We start from the raw sequence: 19,101 nt of genomic DNA, 5'->3' as shown, positions 1-19,101 counted from the left end.
CACATGATGTGCAGCACGATTAATATTAGTCATGAGTAAAGTATTCGCTGAAAGCTGCAGTCTAATCTTAACTTTTCTTTGAGATTCGTCTTGCAGTTTGAAGTTCTAAAGCATATTCTGACTTTAAATCCAAATTAACAGAGTGTTGCAGGTTGAGCTGCTGCCTCTCAGCCGCCTCACAGCTGCGCAGGCTCGGCTGTGGTTTTGCTGCCCTCTAGCCGCAGCAGTGTTCACTACAATGACAACAAATCCAGCATTGAAATGTTCTTGTTTATTTGTACTTTGAGGCACATTCAATGTATGCACTTATCTTCAAACTTCTCCCTGTAATATGATGCATGTATATAGAAAATGAAGTATGGGAATCTCAGTTAAGGCACATGGTCCCGTCCAGGTTTGAGAATATTTGTGATACCAAATGAATAGCTCTGCCTTGCAACTCTGATCATTATCCATAGGAGAACAATCGAGTCTTAAATAACTTACAAATTTACACAAATTACAGTAGTTACCATTACAATTGCACATATACTGTAAAATCAACAACCCCCCCAACTGAATAGCTTTTCATTTTGCACATTATCTAAATTACATTTGATCAAATAAAATAGAGCACCACAACCTTTGTGTCATGATTTTTTTTTTTTATGAAGGAAATGTTTACAGAGATCTATATCATGATCTTAAGTATCGTTCTACTTGGTGCCTTCATTTGTAGTGAGCTCCAATATAGTCTGCATCCAAGAAATCCCAAGGTCTGGAAAACCACTGCTACTGGCCTCAGAATGACCAGTCACCCAGTGACAAAGCTGCTAGATAGGTGACAGAGTTTAATGCTTAGACTAAGAGTTAAAATAAGAGTGATCATGTCCCCTAGCATCCTTCTTGTTCCATCCTTTCCTCTGCTGTCACAGGCAGGATGAGGTGAGAAATACGACTCCACAGTCCGCCGTACTTATCACGGTCCATCCTGTCAAAAGATACAGGATGGCCGTCAGAGATGAACTTCTTCTGGAGGTGGTCGTCCACCATTTCCTCCACAGCACTCAAATGACTTTTTGCAGGAATCTCCTCTTCTTCCCCCAGCAGCACTGTAAAGATCAGACAAGTCTTCTTGTAGGCGGCGTTCTCGTGGTCGCAGTAGCGATAAAAAATAAGGGTGGAGCCCGGAGGCAGCTCCTCGAAGCGGTGAATGACGGCAACGGGTTTGTCTCCTTCGAAAGCTCCCTGCAGCTTGCTGTCGATGTCCAGTTTGACCTGGTCGCTCTCCTGGCTGGCTTTGCTGGCGCCGTCGATGTGGAGGATGGAGGCGTTGAGGGAAGTTGAGAAGGCGGAGGCCAGGCCCTGAGCCAGGCAGCGCAGGGTCCTCTCGGCCCTGAAGCCGGCAGTCAGGATCAGACTGACTGGCTCTGTGGGCTGGGCTGTCTGGAGGTGCCTCAGCAGGTGGATCTTGCTCCTATTCCAGAGCTCAGCACGCTGCTTAGGGAACCGGCTCTTTAATTTATCCATCTGCATGAGGAAGATGTCGATTTGCCGCACATCGGTTTTCTGAGGTGGAGACTCGGGTGGGAAGAGATGCTGCACCAGGATGGCAACAACTACCACTACACCCAGTGCCATCAGGTATCTGCTACTTCCTATGGAGGGAAGGCACATGTGTCGTAATTCAGAAGTTATTTACACTTTTGTATCAAATAATGCACAACATACAATGTTAGATAACTATTATTTAAATGACAGTCACTGAGATGGTAAGGTTTGGGCTGTCATTTGATTTTACAGTGTTACTTCAGTCATTTGCTCGGCAAGTCATCACTATGATACAAAAAGAAATGAGAAGATAAAACATGAGGACAAGGGAACAAGTTTACCTGCAGGACTTGCAGGAACCGCTGGGAGTATATGTTCGGTATTTTCCTGAGTGGCAGGGCCAATGTTTTCAACGTTACTTCTCTGTTCGTCTATCTCTTGCTCATCTGAGGCTTCCTGTGGCGACGCTGTCTGCAGGGAGGCTGTGCACTCCTGTATATCCCGGCTGCTTCCATCATCTGACCAATTGGAGAAAAAAGAAAAGAGATTAAAACTAAACAGACACCCCAAACACCGGAAGTCACTTGTGCAGCTGCATGTTCCTGCTCCCTCACTGGCTTCCCACCTGTGAGCACTGCCTGCTGTTAGACTGAAAGGCCCAGAAGCTCAGCACCCCACAAGGGCACCGAAGCACAAAGAGATTCTGCAGTCAGAGAACAGTCAGACTCACCCTCTTCAGCTCGAACAGCGTCTGAGGTGTTTGTGCTCGTGGTTTCGTCATCGAGCCTAGCGTGGGGCCCGTCTACCTGGTCATCCTCTCTGTCTTCCTGGTTTGGTGAAGCAGTTGTTTCTGATGCTGTCTTCTCCCCAGTCTGGCTTTCTCCTGATAAAATTACAATAGTTTAACTTTCACAAGAATTTTATTTTAGAAATTAATTATAAAAACTAAGACAAGTAACACTTGTTAGGTTTGAAGCAAGTAAAATAAAATTGCCCTGGCTGTTTATAAAGTATGAATACAATGAATAATAATGTCTGAATCACTTGTCACAACAACAGGAAAACTCACTGGAAATCTCCTCAGTGATGGCGGTCGGTTGCTCATTCTCATTTCCTGGCGTCTGTCTGTTATAATCATCATGACTTAGGTCATCATCCCGAGGTGGGGTGATGGCGTCCTCCACGGTGAGCGTGCTGGCCTCATCTGGAGCAGAAGAGCCTTCTGCAAGGGGTGCCATCCTCTCTTCAGCTGAATCTCCATCTGTAGTAAAAAACAGAAATCCAGTGTCATCAAAGACAGCGTTGCTCAATCCTCGTGCATGTTTGAGATGTTTCCCTGCTCCAACACACATGAATCAAATGAATGAGTCGTTATACACACACATCCTGCATATACATATATACTGATTAGTACAGCAGATGCAGAAACACAGTTGGTGATGATACACAGAATGGATTACTTGTGACTTGCTTGAATATTTTACCTTCTGAATCCTTTACATCCAGAGCAACACCAGCCTCTTCCTGTTTGTGCTCGTCGTTTGCTGAGACATGATCTGTATTTGCTGACTGTGTTTCTCCTTCCCTCACATCTGACAGAACGAGTAAAAGATGACATATCAGATACATTTAAACCACTGCTGTGACTGTTTTGTAAATCAGCCCGTTTTAAGTGATATCTGGCTGTCATTGGTGTTTCAGTACCTGCTGTGTGGTGGTGGGTCTCTTCATCTGCCATGTCTTTGGTTGGGAGCACTTCACTTCAGATGGTTCAAAGCTGCATACAGAATTGATCGTTGTTAAAATATATGACATTTGTTTTTATTTCAAGACACGAGCAAATTTAGACTTTGGACAGAATCTCGCCACGTGTTCAAAGTGATGTTGACAAACTAGTTATGCACCTGACAACAAGGCCAAGCTGAAATCCAGTCTCATTTACTCTTTAAAAACTGTCTACTCAGACGGCCGAAGTTTTAAATAAACACTGATTTCAAACAATCATTAACATGTTCTGATTTGATTTAACGTTGAAACTCAAAGTTGGAATCATTGAATTGTCTGTTTCGGTGTTTACCGGCGTTGGCTAACTAATATTTTGGGGGAAAGCTGTCACGGAATTTGCGTGCGAGCAGCGCCGGTGGGCAAAGCCAAGATGCTAGTTAGCTCTATTGCCAGCTACCGTTGTAGCGCTGCTAGCAAAACTTGTTTACCGAGAATGAAGTTCATGTATAAGTTAGCGCATTATACATGAACTGGTGGTTAGCTAACTAGCTAGCAGGTTAACTGACAGACAAGTTAGCTAGGCTAAGCAGGCAAAGCTTACAGTAGCAAAGTGATACATGGCTTCAGTCTGTAAAAACTGCCTTGTGCAACTCAGTTGACCTATTTTCAAGTAGCTACTTGCAATTACTAATTCTTAACAAACGTACCTTTGATCACATCGCCGTGGAATATGACCTATGTCAGGCTTCCTTATCGATTTAGTTACGTCTGTCCCACTGACAGATAACCAATTATTAGGCCGGAACGTTCAGCGCTGCCTGTCTCTGACGATGACTAATATGGTAGAACTCATTTCCGGAAATCGTCGACGTCCTGTCACAAAATGTGTCCCCTAACAAATAGAGGGAAGTCTTGTCTGGATGTGAGCACGATGCGTCGTCGCATTGTTTAATTGGTGTTTTGTGGCATCGCTCGAGTTGCAGATAATCATAAATGGATTCCATAGTGTCTGAAAATACGCTGTCTCGCCCCTTGAGACGATCGAAAAGGCGCGTGTCAGGTAAAGGTGAACACATTTACTATTGACAATTAGCTAGCTTAGCCGTCGAAGCTAGCTGACTTTAGCTCACTCAAAGTTTAACAACAAAACCTCTTGAATATCTACTTAAACGTTACGTGACTGTATCAGTGTAGACTGTACTCAGATTAGGGAGTTGCTTTATGTTAGCCTCTAAGAGCTCTTAAGTATTTTATTTGACTAGTGTGCTATTCTGGCTGAGGACGCTCACTCACTGTAATAAGTCATTTATTTCCTCTCCTTACTTAGTTTTGAGTTTCGAGCCGACTCCCAGGGGACCGCTAAAGAGGACCAAAAAGAGTTTAGAAAACCAAGATCCAGTCGCAGCTGTCAATGGTTCCAGAGATGTGGAGAATGGCTCAGGGGATGAAGGTGGGATGCTCCAGTTAACAGGATTTGCCCATTCAACGTTACAGCAACACTTAATCTGCAGTTTGCTCTATTCAGCGTGGTGTAAAAAAACAAAAACGAGGCTTTTATTCCCCCCTTAACAGAGTCCCCTGTTAAGAAGAGTCGGCTGGAGACTGGAGAAGAAGTCGGCGGCAGTGGTGATAATGAGATGGATGTTCAGGAATCAGCTGAAGATCAGGAGAAAAATGAACACCGCGAAATGGATATTGGGCAGGACTCCTCTCGTGGCACTCATCAACAAAAAATATGCCAGGGTTAGAGCTGCAACTAATGAATGTTTTCATTATGTATCTTCCCATTGCTTGTCTCGTGCAACCGTTAGTCCAAAATGTAAGTGTATGCCATTGACAATTATATAAAACACATAAAGCCAGCAAAGTGTCTCACTATGATCACAAGATGATCATAATCGCTGAAAACTGTCGAGCCTGTCATGTGATCCACTTCTCAACTAATTGTCTCAGCACAAGGCAAGGTAGCATTTCATGCTTCCTCATTTTTGTAAGTAGTACGATGTTATTAGCAGGCAGTGGGCTGTGTGGCCACCAAAGCTGAGGGTAGTTCAAGAATAATTCATTAATTAGCTTTTTTAGTCTGTTTCAGATCTCAGGCCCTCACCACCTGTTGATTGTATTTGGTAGACAACTCTGTGTGTGTGTGTGTGTGTGTGTGTGTGTGTGTGTGTGTGTGTGTGTGTGTGTGTGTGTGTGAGAGAGAGAGAGTCCTTTTTCATCTAATGCATGCAGCTGCAATCAAATGGCAAATGTGGCATCTTCTTTGCAGGTGTACTCTGGTTGTTTTACTATGAAATTATTGACCGCTGACTGATAACATGTCTTGGGTCTAATCACAGACGATTTAGCCGTTTTATCATTTCATAAAGAGTTTCCCTTGTTACAAATCAGACGCCCTTGGAGATGTGAACTTGTCCCCTTGTGTTGTCCTCGGGGAACGCTGCCGACCCAGCACTGCAGCAAAAGAAGTAAAGAGAGGTAGGAAAGCACCTGCGGATTGTTTTATGATTCATTGTTTAAATATGCTCATTTCCCAGAGCCCAAAGTGATGTCTTTTGTCCAACCAACAGTCCAAAACCCAGAAGAATCTGTATTTATTATCATAAATGACAAAGAAAAGCAGCAGATCCTTACATTTAACAAGCTGGAACCAGCAAATGTTTGGCATTTTTGCTTGAAAAATGACAAACCATTCTTTGATTGACTGTCAAAATAATTGGCACTTAGATTAATCAATTAATCAACTAATCATTGCACCTGAATGATTACGTCAAGGTAGGGTTATGCAGTCATTCTAATATGGCTTGTTTGTTTTCAGTAAAACCATCAACAAAAGGACCTTCGGCCTCAACCAAGTCTGCCACGCAAATCAGATCACCAGTGATGAGCCATAATGTTCCGACGCCTAAGATCACCAGCATGGACGAGTACAGGAGGACGATGGAAGCCAAAGCCAAGAGCTCTGGTATTGTGGGCATTTTAGTCAAGACATTTGCACTCAGCATCTGATCTATGCATTCACATCTCTCAGAATGATCAGAAACTTACATGAATAAATTCTGCCTCACCTTTAGGTGTCTCACCACTTAACCACTGTGTCCTAAGTGGGTATCCAACCTCAGAGAGATCCTACACAACGCGACAGCGCGTGAATAACATTCCAACACAAAAAGAGACCGTTCAGCAGAAAAAACAGGGTATTGCAGCTTCTGTTGAATGTCACAGTCCTCAGAATCATCTGATTCATCTGTGACATTGTTGACACTGATTTAATGAGATTTTGTCTTTTAAAAGGGACCAAGAAAACTGCTGTTATCAAGAAAAGCTCTGGACATTCCTCTCGAGGTGAGCTAAAGTCATTTTAATGACATTGTCTTTACACACAAAGATACTTGTTACACATTATTTGCTTTACTAAATTTGAATTTTGTCTTGTGTCCCATCAGGATTCATGTGGTATTTCTGCCGTTTGGTGCTCCTGGTGCTGCTCAGTACTTCCACTGTCTTGCTGGCATACAAGATCAAACCTGCACTCCAAAGGACTGCAGGTGGTGGAGAGCATCCATCCAGAGCTGCAAAACCAGAAGAGTTTGCAGATCGCGTGTCTCTTCTTGAGACTCAGTTTCCCAGTCAGCGGCGTGAATTGTGGCAGTGGAGCAAGTTCCGCCTGGAGAAGCACCTTGAAACAGCCAATCCCACAGAGCCAGTCAGTCTGATCTTTACTGCTGGCCTCAGAGCTGAGAGGACGCTGCTCTGCCTGGCTCAGGGCATGGCCTCCTCCTTCTCCTCTGCCTTCAACACCTCTGTCCTCCACATTGACGGAGCCAGCAAAGCCGGCCAGGACAGCGACGCGGTGAAGCTGGACATCGACAGACAGCTGCAAGCAGCCTTTGAGGGAGACAAACCTGTGGCTGTCATTCACCGCTTCGAAGAGCTTCCTCCAGGCTCCACGCTCATTTTTTATCGCTACTGCGACCACGAGTACGCAGCGTACAAGCGGGTGTTCTTGCTGTTTACTGTGCTACTGCCTGAAGATGAGGTCAGCAGTGGCCTGAGTCTGAAGGATGTGGAGGAGATGGTGCAAGACCACGTCAAGGAGAAGCTGGTGGGCTCCGGCAGCCAAACTGCTTTCAATGAGATGGACACTGACAAGTTCAGTGGACTGTGGAGCCGCATCTCCCATCTCGTCTTGCCTGTGGTGTCTGAGAAGGAAATGGAGCAGAAAGGATGCAGATGAAGCAGGCAGGCATCAGAGAGGAACTGAGGATACCACTGTGGACCAGCCTGGTCCTTCTCGGTACAGCGCGGCAGCTGTGAAACAGAGAAGTAACATGTAAATATAACACGTGCTGTTATATTCCACACATAGACTTGGGTTCAGATGTCTAAAGGTTGGATTAATCTCTCTGTCAGAGGTGAGATCGTACTCAAGCTGCAGTCCAGTGTTGAGGATTCACTGTGGTAGAGTTTTACATCCGCGTACATGTACAGGCTCTGCATCAGTGTCACGGCACCGTCAACCCATATCCAAAGCACGGTGTGCAATGAACATTCTGTAGATGTTGTTTGACTGATTTGTTTGACTGATTTGTTTTTTTCTCCACTTCTGTATCATGAATCTGTATCAGCAGCTTTTTAACAGACACTTCCAGTCTGAGATCGGCGTGGATTACACCGGCTCCAGAAGATGTTTCATCTTCGCTTTAGGTGGAAATTCACTTTTCTTGTTCTGTATCAAATCTTCCAGACGACGGCTGTCTTAACTTCTGTTTAATGTCCCCTTTGACATGTTTGTCTCTATTTAATTCTCTTGTGTACACGATTGGTTTGGTTTTGCACTAAAAATGTTTCTTTTCGCTTGAACAATCCCTCTCATCAGTACTGGCTTTTATTGAGATGAATATTTTCTATTCTTTGTTTCCTCTGAATGTGTATATTTGGAATATGATGTCTCTTTTCTAGATTGGAATATTTTTTGATAGCTGTATGCATACATATATATAAACATATATATATATGAGATAAAAAGGATTGTACTTTGCACCTGCTGTTAAGAAACCACTGAACTTTTACTGAAAATGGTGAACTGAGAAATACACCAGTTGAAGCTGAAAAAATAGTCAAAAAGTGTGCCTTAAACATTCACATGGGGAATATTAGACTGCGTTTGGAAATGACCAAAACACTCATCCATCATGTGAGACTGAATCCTGGCGACATTACAACCCGAACAAGGTTTCTTATAGATAGATTTGTGCAAGTTTAAATTTCAAAATACAGGAAAGGGCTCTTCCCTGTGATAAGCACGGAGGTAATCCGTCAGAGGTGAGTTTTGTTGTGCTCATATGAATATGTGTTCATTTCCAATAAAGATTATTTTGGTAACTAAGAGTTCATTTTCTAAGCCACGGTTGTGCTTCCTGTCTGTGTGGTAGAGAGCAGTCCTCCTCTAGTGGCGCTTGACTTCATAACTCACCACAAGAGAGCGTTTTGACTCTAGATGTAATATAAGAAAGAATATGAGCCTGCTTTTGTTGATAAGGAGTGCTACAGTCATAGTGAAGGCACCACAACATCCTGAGTGTGCAGTGTGCAGCTGCACACAACACAGCAGGAGTTCAATCATTTACTAAGCAGTTAAAGGCAACTGACTATAGTATGGGTTAGAATTACAAAGCAGTAGAGTTCAATTATCTATGTCATGACTAAAGTAGTAGTCTACATTGCTTATCTAAATCTATTTGGAACTCAGCTGTGTGAAATGTTTCCTGTGCTGTCGTTGACAAAGTGAAAATGAATGTGGGGACACTGCAACATCGTCCGTGTTAGTTACAGCAAGTTAAATCATTTGCTAAGCGGTTAACAGGTGCACCTCCGTATAACAGTCATTTTATGGTTGGGCCAGTCATTTACCTGAACTGATAAAGGTGCCTTCTTCCAAAGAATCATAAAAAGGAATAATAATCTATTAATCATGGATGAGAACTTATGACTGCGTTAACATTGTAAACAGCTCTGATTCACACAATCCAGTTTCAGCTGTTCACATGGCTTTGACTTGAATAGGGAATTTCTCTTTTGAACTCAAAACAGCACACAGAACAGATTGGTTTTGCTGTGTAGATTCATAAGTATTGTAACTGTGTTTAAAGCTCATGCTGTATATATGGTAAGCGATTTGATTGATCTGCGACACATCAAACCAAATTTGTCCACAGTCGTCATATCACAGCTGTTTTTGTCTTGTGGTCCAGAACATAAAGGACAATTTCTGACATATATATCAAAACAACCTATGGTAAAACCTCTTATCTTTAAAAAGCTAAATGACCTCAGACGCTTGTCGTCTTGTCGTGTGAGTAACAGACTGAGTCATGAGGTCAGCAGACTGACACACACTTCATGATCCATTTGCGCTATGTCATCCGACCACCTTTAAAAACAACAGGAGTGCCTGTGTGCTGTCCTTTTTATACCATCTATGCTTTTGAATACAGTACTGCAGAAGAGCAAGGCTTGTTTTTCACAAGAGAAGCACATTCCACACAGTTACTCACTGAGGGTATGATCACACCACTGAAACACTCCCTCACTGCTCACTGGTTGTGCCTGGCACAAGCACATACTTAAATTCGGACAAGTGTAATATCAGCAAGCTTGTAGGCTTGAAAAATGAAGCACTTTTACAGATATAACACAACACTGGCGCATTATCCAGCCTGTTTAGACAGAGTCATGTGTTGTACTGATATGTACTCTATGAGACGTGATAAATGAGACAGTCTAGCATTTTCAAATTAGGTGGCTTTATTGGAAACAACAGTGAAGTATTTACAGATCTTGGGGGACCAACCAGGGAAACACAACAACACACCGTCAACATCCATTTTATGAACTTTTAGAAAAGACACTACTATTAATACTCAAACTGATTATAGAAGAAGAAGAAGAAGAGCTTTACATTATTAATCACACACACATGTGTATTCCATGCTTTTGTAGAACAAGCAACACATCATGCTCATGCTTCAGTGAAATTATTCCTCCACATTTGACCCATCCTGGTCAGTCCTTCTTCCGCGGCAGACCAGGAGCAGTGGGCTGCCAGCCGACAGCGGTGGGACCCGTTCCACCATTGGTCAGGTGGTTCTTGCATGTTTTTAGTAGGGTTTTTTTGTGGACGATACCCCAGGTGAACACAGGGAGAATATGGAACCACACAGAAAGGCCCCCTTTTTCCTCGAGCAGCAGGCACTAAAGGCATGGTGGAGGACACGCCCCTGGTGCCTACAGCGGGAATCGATCCCGGGACATTCTAGCTGTGAGGCGACGGTGTTACCACCGTTCCACCATGCCACCTTATAAAGGGTCTGAGGACAAAACGTGTCATATTCTGTTCAGATTGTAAAGCCCTTTGAAGCAAATTGTGACTTGTAATACTGGGCTATGTGAAAGAAATTGACTTCACTTCATGCACAAGCCTGTTTTTATGAAAATATCCCAACAGTGACAGCTACAGTGAAGGAAATGGTTCCAACGATGAGGATCACTGAGACAGCAGTGGTGATCACTTCGGCTGCTCCAAGCTTCTTCTGAAATTCAGAGGTGCGGTGGTGAAAAACAGGCACGAACTTGCACTTTTATTGTAATGCATGATTTGTTATGGTGCTTATGGTTGCCATGATGTGGACAGGCTCTCACCCTCTTTCTTGTTTCTGTCCATCCATTGCTGTATTTTGAACTCCCTGTGACAGAAAAGAGTGACCGATATCATTTTGGTCATCATAAGATTCTGTACTGTATTCCATGCATAGTACTACATTAAACAGTATTGTAATACAAGTCATTCACCTATTTTGCGTCTTCGCATTATTGTAGTTATGTGAATACTGAACACAAAGGTCCAAATCACAGACAGGAAAATCCACACTGTGTAACTGATCATCACTTTCAGAAGCCAAGACTCATCCCTGTTCTCTAAGTAGGCGTCAGTCTCCAAAACACCAAGAAAGACGACAGTAGCTGTGTGTAAAACAGATTTGGAAATTAAATTGCAGCAAAAACAAAAAAAAACAAAAACAACAACAGCTATCCAAAGAAATGCAAGCTGTGACTTTGATTGTCTCCATCGTTTTGAAGCAATACTTCGACATTTCGGGGAATCTGCTTGTTTGCATTCTTGTTGAGAATTCAATGAGAAGATGTACACCACTCTCAAATGCGTCCGGTAAACATGTGGCTGCAGCCAGCAGCTGCTTAGCTTAGCATTAGCTTAAACTTTACCACATAATTAATGCTTTTACTCTTGATACAATAAATGCATTTTTGATAATACTTAGACAGTTTTACTTAAGTAAAGTTCTGAATGCAGGACATTTACTTAGGTAAGTATTTTCAGAGTATGTACTGTTACTTTAGTGAAGGATCTTTGTACTTCCACCACTGGTAGTTGTAGCATAATAATAATAATAATAATTTTATAAAATGTCAAAGTATTGCTTTAAAGACATCAAACACATGTTCTCACAGAGCCGAATGAATACAAAACAGTAAATCTTACTTGTAAAAATCGTACAGATGACTGAACACACTGTGGCAGCCACGTCACAGATCTCCTTTCTTGAACAGAACAGAAGTAAAATCAGCTGTGCACAAAGTGTTGATGTCGGAGTCAAGTCAAATATTCAGGCAGAAGAAAAGGAGTTGAACTTACAGTTCATGACTGGGTCCAACAGACAGAGAGACGATTATCAGCTCTATGACACTCATTGCTAGCGCCACACACACAAGAGAAATGAGAGTGACCTAAACATACACACAGGTATATACACAGGTTAAACATGACCTTAGAATAATTCAGAAATGTGCATGTAGATATAGAGAAATATTGTACACCACTTATTAATACTCACTTTCAAGGAACTGTCCACAGAAAACAAGACCAGAGTCGATATTTCACCTGCTGCACAAAGCAGACCGGCCAATATCTTTGACACCTGCCAAAGAAAGACAGCACACATTCATCTTAATAAATCTGGATAGGTAGTATTCATGTAGTGTTTGTTCTTAAAGGCACGGATAACCACAGGGTACTGACTGAACCTACAAATACCATTTAGCATTTATAGCCTTTGCTGAGTTGCAACGCTTGTCCCTAGATGAAAAAAATGAAACAATAAATACATATATACCATTCATTCAAAATTTACACAATAAACCAAGAACTACCACTAACTGGATCACATCTACCAATAAAGCTCTTTAAGATTTTCAGAGAAATAAAATCCCTTTTTATATTATTTCTGTGTATGTTTTTAAATGCTGTAATTACATCCAGTGGTTTTTATTGTTAGTGGCAGGGTTTTAGATCCACATTACCTACCTACAGACGTGGGATAGAAACAGTTAGTATGACATAAGCCCCCCCCCCCACTCGTACCTTACCTTAATCAGACCACGAGAAAAGGGGCTGTCGGTGAGGGTGGTGGTGAATATGTTAACTAGTTCCTGAAGAGAGATAGAGTCACGTCATGCCAGTGTCTCAGCAAAGCTACAGCTCTGGTAGGACTACTGTGCAACAGCATTTCCTGGGTGAGTTTACACATACCGTACCATTTTCACTGCTGTGAAAGCATTGTTGGAAGTCATCAGCGCAGTTCCTGCTTGCTGAGAAAACAATGAGAAACAAATGAAGAGTTGTGTCAATAAAGTTTTCTCGAAATGTATATATTCAAGCATGCATAGTGTCAGGAAACTGGAAAATGGTCATGAAAAATCGGTCATGCTCACCTCTACTATACTATTTGCCTTTCTAGTAGTTGGCACTGTAGTAGTTGTAGTACTTGGCTTTGTAGTTCTTGTTGTGGTATTTGGCTTTGCAGTACTTGTTGTGGTACTTGCTTGAGTAGGTGTAGTTGTTATTAGTGGTGGTGGTGGTGGTGGTGGTGGGGGTGGTGATGGTGGTGGTGGTGGTGGTGTTGGAGTGGGGAAAGTGACATTCACATCCACTCGTTCCCAGAATATTCGTAACTGCTGAACAAATGTGGCTCTGAAACATATCACACGGACACACACGTAAATGTAAATTCTTTTGTCATCTCAAAAAACAAACCAAAAAAAAAATGTATTTTTGAATTTTGGAGGTCAGTCAAAGGGTACAAATACCTGAAAGTGATGTCTAGGTCTTCTCCCTGCGCTGTCCAGTTAACTCGGACCTCAGTCTTTCTTATATTGTATCTCTGACTAACAGCTGTGCCCTGAGGAGAGAGACAAAAGTAAAACATCACATCCATAAGAAAGCTTAACAAAGCTTTGACCTTCAGTTTCCACTTCATAATCATTCAAAAACAGATGTTTGAAAAATGAATATTCATTTAATTTACTACCTCTAATAATTATGAAATGAGATGGTTACTTACTTCCGTATTATTGCAGTTCAGGAGGCGAGTTTCACTGTCCAACGGGATAAATTTTCCAACAGGATGGCCTTCATCCACCATGCCCTTCAGTCGCGCCTCCAGCATAAACCCCCTGAACTCTGTGTTTGTGTTGCTCGAGAGAATCACTGGAAAATGGTTTAAAAATTTATCAGGGCGAAGGAGGAGGGATGGAGAATGAAGACAGAGATATTAGTGGTGTTGCACTTAGTGAAGACTGGCAGTGACAAACAAGCTTCCAGGAAAAGGGGTCCTTTTTAGTCTCTGTACCTGTCATAGGCTCTCCCTGTCTGCCGTGCTCGTAGTGCACACTATAAGGTGGTGTCCCCCCCTGAGGACTGCTGCCATGCAAAGGTGACATCGTTTGACATGCCTGTTGGACATCACCACTCGCAAACCCATGCACCTCCGTGCAGATGCTAAGGCCGATTAAAATCCACCACATCTGTAAAACAAGTGTGCAATTCCATCTGCAAATGCCGTGAAATAAATCCAATCATGTCTTTTTTCAGCCGTCTCCATGAACTCAGTCCCCGAGGATCGAAACCGTGACCTGACACACTTTCACAGTGATATTCAAATGAAGTGTATTTTAAAGCTGTTTGGAAAAAAAAGGAATGATTAAAACAAAATGAGGCCTGAAAGTAAATAGCAAGCATGATTTTTAGATCTCTCTGTGACTCATTCAAACTTGGACTCTTTGCATTTTAAGACCTCAGTGGCAAAAACAAGAAGAAATATACAATGACAGTAACAAATTTTCACTTACCTTAAAACAAATGATTTGTATACAACTCCACAAACCACAAATTACTTTTAAAATTGCTGTTCAAGCCTCTTTAAGAGAAGCAGAAGAAGGCTTAGAAATATCTTCACAGACAGCGATCCTCCTCAGGACAGTTAGGCATGCAGTGTATGTGTGTGTGTGTGTGTGTGTGTGCGTGCGCTAGAGAAGAGTTCAACAAATCGGCAGGGCGAATGAGGAAGTTAAAAATCTCAGCGCACGGTTGAACACGCCCACACTTAAAACTAAAAAGATAAACAAAATAAACTTTCCCCTTACCTCTGACCCCTGTTGGCTGTTCACTCAAGTGTTTTACTTACAAATTTGAGGTACTTGTACTTTACTTGAGTGTTTTGTTTTTCACTTTCTACTTCTACTCCACTACAGCTCTATTTTACTTTTTCCTTAATCACAATTACTTGATGGCCTAAATCATTATTTTCTTTAATTTTTCTTTAAAGATTATGCATTCAAACATACAAAGAGCTTAGAAAATATGATGTTCACTTTTAAATTAAACCACATAGTTTACAAAAGTGCAGCTGAAATGATGAGATGACTGATTAGTTTGTGCTGTTGGTTGTCACTTTGTGGGTAAATGTGATGACATTTCTCACTCTTTTCAGAATTTTTACAAACCAAACCATCGATTAATGGCGAAAAATAATCAGCAGAAGAATCCATCATGAAAATAATCATTAGCTGCAGTTGGATACAAAATAGTTTGAAATGAGCTCCACCTCAACCAACTACAACAATAAAATCCTGTTTTTATATATTGATATATAATATATGAGTGATATTTTTCAGGTCTTTTTACTTTGTACTTGAAGTACATCCTTTCTTGATTCTACTCGTACACACTCTTACTTAAGTAACATTTTCAATACAGGACTTTTTAACTTTTATTTTACTATTTTTACACTGGAATTAGTACTTTAACTTAAGCATAAGATCTGAATACTTCCTCCACCACTGTTTGTTTCCAAGCAGCATGCAGATCCCTGCTTATCTATCACAGATCAAGTCTGCAGTGCCAGTCGAAAACAGTTCCTTGATGAATAACTCAAATCAAAATGTCAATTCAAAATCAATCAGTGATGGCACACAGAAAACGCTGGTTGTGTCTTCCTCATGCCTATTCAGATGGACAGGAAACTGCTTGGCAAACATACATACATTTTAAAGATTTTAGCAGTATTTTGCTGTATGTAAAGAAGGTATCATCAGTCTTTACCTTGTAAAACTTGACATTAAGCCGAGCACTTGAGCAAAATGTCGTGCCATTCCAATGTGATGTAGCTGTTGACAGTTTTACATTAGTTTGATCCTTTCTGAACTCATTCGGAAATGTTTTCAATGCTGAATTAGCAAAGATAAAAAAAGCATTACAACAATCATTGAGGAACTTCTGTGGAAAGGGTGTGTCTAGATTAAAGTGTATGACTGTATAAATCAGCAATGTTTTGTGCCAGGGTCCACTGTCTAAAGACAGAGCAGCTCTGACTTAACGGTCGACAAAGACTTCAGTGCATAATAAAAGAGTTTAAGTTTATGTTATATGTAAAATGTTTTACAGATCACTCTTGTCCATAAAAAAGAGGTAAAAAAGAGGTGTATAATAAAAAAAAGTATTTAATTTCTTTTGGACAGATACAGGTTCATGCAGATTATTGAAAATATACACTTGCTGTTAATGGACATATAATTCAGGTGAGAAGTATTTTTGCTTTTTCACCATTTAGTCGAGGCTCATAATGAAAAAAAAAACATTGCAGTTTTTTAAAAAAAATCTCACAAGGGACTGAGAAGCACATACAAAAATTTTCACACTGTTTTTTACTGGGTGCGACTCTCAAGGTCAAGGTCTATTTACACTAATCTGCCTGAAAACACACAAGCATGTGTTAGCATCACAACAAAAGGGTTGTTATCAAATCCCTCATGTAACTAGAATACATGAAAAACCAAAGTCGACAACTATTATATGCAATAACACACTGTGTGAAATTTACAGGATAAATCATAATTACAGTAAGAAACTAAAAAAAACTCACAAATGGAAGAATGGGTGTAATTTTGAATTAGTACGAAACAATTTTGCACAACATATTCACTCATTCATCCATCTCCTGAAAGTGCCAATCACTAAATTTAAGTAACAAGTTGCATCCCATACAAGGTTTAACACTGGCACACTTGTAGAAATAAAAAGCAAAAGTCAGATTTGAACATTTGTGAGTTTGGTTTGCTCAGCCCAGTCAGCAGACGTAAATGTGGGCATTGTACATTTCTGTAAACCATGAATATGTTAAATTTGTGTCAAATCAAGTTTCTACAATAGGTATCAAAGTGACATAGTTCAGATTTCTGGTACATTCGTATGAGCTGTGTTTCTTATCACGAGGAGCAGGGGATGGTTGTTCTGTGACAGCGTGGCGAGATGACCACCAGCCAATGGACCACTGATCGCATGAGTTTCCAGCTGTGTTCATGGTATTTTAAGCCAAAATTTGATTTTTCTAACCCTAACCAAATGGTTTTTGTGTCTAAACCTACCCAGACCTGAACCACAGCGCTGTAACAATATAAAATTTAAAATTGAATGTAAAGAAACATAAAGTTTAAATGGAAAGAAATGGAAAGTTTCAATGTATCAATAGTTTGCAGAAATGTAAAATGCCAACATTTATTCTTGCAATGGTTTGAGTTTGGTAAAAACTTGAATACATGAAACAGTTCCTATATTTTTGAATTGGTTTTGCAGCAGTAAATACAACAAAATGATTCTTGAGCTGCAGCTAGTACATTGATCCACGTGAGAAGGGTTGCACCCTAGTCTGCTGTTCTTCAACTGGACTTTGGCGGATGAACATTCGATGCAGCATCGACTTCAAATGACTCCTAAACTTCACACCAACAAACGCATAAAAGACAGGGTTCAGGCAGCAGTGGGAGAAAGCAATGAGCCGGCAAACGTAGAACGCGTACTCAAGCCGGATACTTTCCCCACAGTCTTCAGACGGTTCTTCCGAATCGTCAGCCAAAGTCCTCAGAAAGATGACCACGTTGTACGGCACCCATCCGAGGAAGAACACAGCCACGATACAGAAGACTAACTTAACTGCTCTGTTCTTTCTGTGAGATCTTGTGCCTCTGATTCTCCACAGTATTTGAATGTAACAGAAAGCCATCACTGCAAAAGCAACCAAGAAGAAAATATTCTGTTGTGAGATACCAATGCTTTTCCACACGGGGATTTCGTATTCACAGCCCTGGGAGTGTTCATCCTTGTGGGGGATTGAGACGATGGAGCTGTAGAGCAGGGAGGGCACAGCTGCTATTACGCTGATCATCCACAGTAGGACAGATGCAAAGACCCCCGTGCTGAGTCTCTGTGAACTCAGGCTAGAGAGCGGGTGAGCTATGGCCAGATACCTGTAGATGGTCATGATGGTCAGGAAGAGGACGCTGCTGTAAAACCCAGTGAAGAAGACAAAAGTCACAATTTTGCAGAGGGCCTCTGAAAACACCCATCCCCAGATGTGGTAAATGGCCCAGAAGGGAAGCCCGGTGGTGAAGAAGAGGTCAGAGATGGCCAGGTTCAGGATGAAAATGTTGGTGAGAGACTTGAGGTTTTCGTACAAAGCCAGGATCACAAGGACAAGGATGTTTCCTGTGAGGCTCAGAGCGATCACAACGGAGAAGAAAACAGGGACGACGATGGATCCAAATTTGACCACGCTGTCTTTTTCACAGACTTCATCATCATAGTCATTGTCATATGCGCTGTAATTAAAAGAGTCATTCATTGCTGTTGAGCTGGATCCTAGAAAAGAAGTATAGGATTAGTAGTATGTTACTGTCTTGCTCTTGTGTTCTTTAAATCTTACACATCAAGTCATTAAAATCAGCCATTCCGTGATGCAAATCAGCAGAGGCAAGAAGGGTTATTAAACTGATAATGATAAAGGTCTTTTTAAGCGAATCTGATTTAAGCAAGATGCACTTAACCACAGGTTTCAAAGGAACCCCTTTTCTGGCAGCATAATAGCACTATAAAGCAAAAAAAAAAAAAAATGGACCTACCTCTTCTGTGAGTAAGTACGTTGTTGCATGTGACAGTTTCTGTCAACTGAAAAGACAGCTCAAAAAGGGGTAGCTTTAATAATCTTGTGACAGGTAATGTTTTCTGTTCTGCTTTCTGTCCTGACCCAACCTGTTTTATCAGATTATGCCCTCAGCTCAGATAAACCTATGGTCGTGGCTATTTATTCAGACCATATCTGGGACACAGACTTTTAAAATTTGTAGTCTCCAAGCTCAAACTGATTTGCAGTGTTTTCTCAGACTTGACATAAAACATTATAGCTGAGCATTATTCTCCATTACCGGATGTTAGTGTAAAATCAGTGTCCCTTTGAGAAATGAGTCCTCATTAAAACTGTACAAGGACAGGGGTGTTATAATAATAAATGTCAGGCTATTTTATATATGGGTATCACAATACAAAACTTGTGTGACACACAGGCTTTACAAATCATAAAAGGCAGATGGGCAAAATGATTTTTAACCTTTTTGTATAGTGGAGACGGGTGCAGTTACAATAAGTACATTTCAGAG

The 19,101-nt window shown here is 41.3% G+C and overlaps 3 protein-coding genes across 3 annotated transcripts; 1 reads left to right on the top strand and 2 right to left on the bottom strand.

Moving 5' to 3' along the window:
* Positions 1-253: 253 nt before the first annotated feature.
* On the bottom strand, positions 254-4,071 carry LOC139329987 (torsin-1A-interacting protein 2-like). The gene is made up of 7 exons (XM_070960683.1): positions 3,963-4,071; positions 3,235-3,307; positions 3,015-3,122; positions 2,600-2,791; positions 2,261-2,413; positions 1,872-2,048; positions 254-1,637 (listed from the first exon to the last, which is right to left on the bottom strand). Exons 2-7 carry the CDS (start codon positions 3,266-3,268, stop codon positions 874-876), a joined length of 1,428 nt encoding a protein of 475 aa, XP_070816784.1. The 5' UTR covers positions 3,269-3,307; positions 3,963-4,071; the 3' UTR covers positions 254-873.
* Positions 4,072-4,142: 71 nt separating this feature from the next.
* On the top strand, positions 4,143-8,643 carry LOC139329986 (torsin-1A-interacting protein 2-like). Its single transcript, XM_070960682.1, has 8 exons — positions 4,143-4,315; positions 4,583-4,705; positions 4,828-4,998; positions 5,650-5,736; positions 6,077-6,223; positions 6,333-6,455; positions 6,553-6,603; positions 6,705-8,643. The coding sequence occupies exons 1-8, from the start codon at positions 4,249-4,251 to the stop codon at positions 7,493-7,495; spliced, it is 1,560 nt and encodes a 519-aa protein (XP_070816783.1). The 5' UTR covers positions 4,143-4,248; the 3' UTR covers positions 7,496-8,643.
* Positions 8,644-17,253: 8,610 nt separating this feature from the next.
* On the bottom strand, positions 17,254-18,299 carry xcr1a.1 (chemokine (C motif) receptor 1a, duplicate 1). The gene has a single exon (XM_070961327.1). The coding sequence runs from the start codon at positions 18,288-18,290 to the stop codon at positions 17,280-17,282; it is 1,011 nt and encodes a 336-aa protein (XP_070817428.1). The 5' UTR covers positions 18,291-18,299; the 3' UTR covers positions 17,254-17,279.
* Between the last annotated feature and the right edge of the window lie 802 nt (positions 18,300-19,101).

The sequence above is a fragment of the Chaetodon trifascialis genome, chromosome 4 (genome assembly GCF_039877785.1).
Source record: "Chaetodon trifascialis isolate fChaTrf1 chromosome 4, fChaTrf1.hap1, whole genome shotgun sequence".
Lineage (NCBI taxonomy): Eukaryota > Metazoa > Chordata > Actinopteri > Chaetodontiformes > Chaetodontidae > Chaetodon > Chaetodon trifascialis.
Note: the sequence above shows the minus strand (reverse complement) of the source record. Positions and strands in the feature narration are given on the sequence as shown.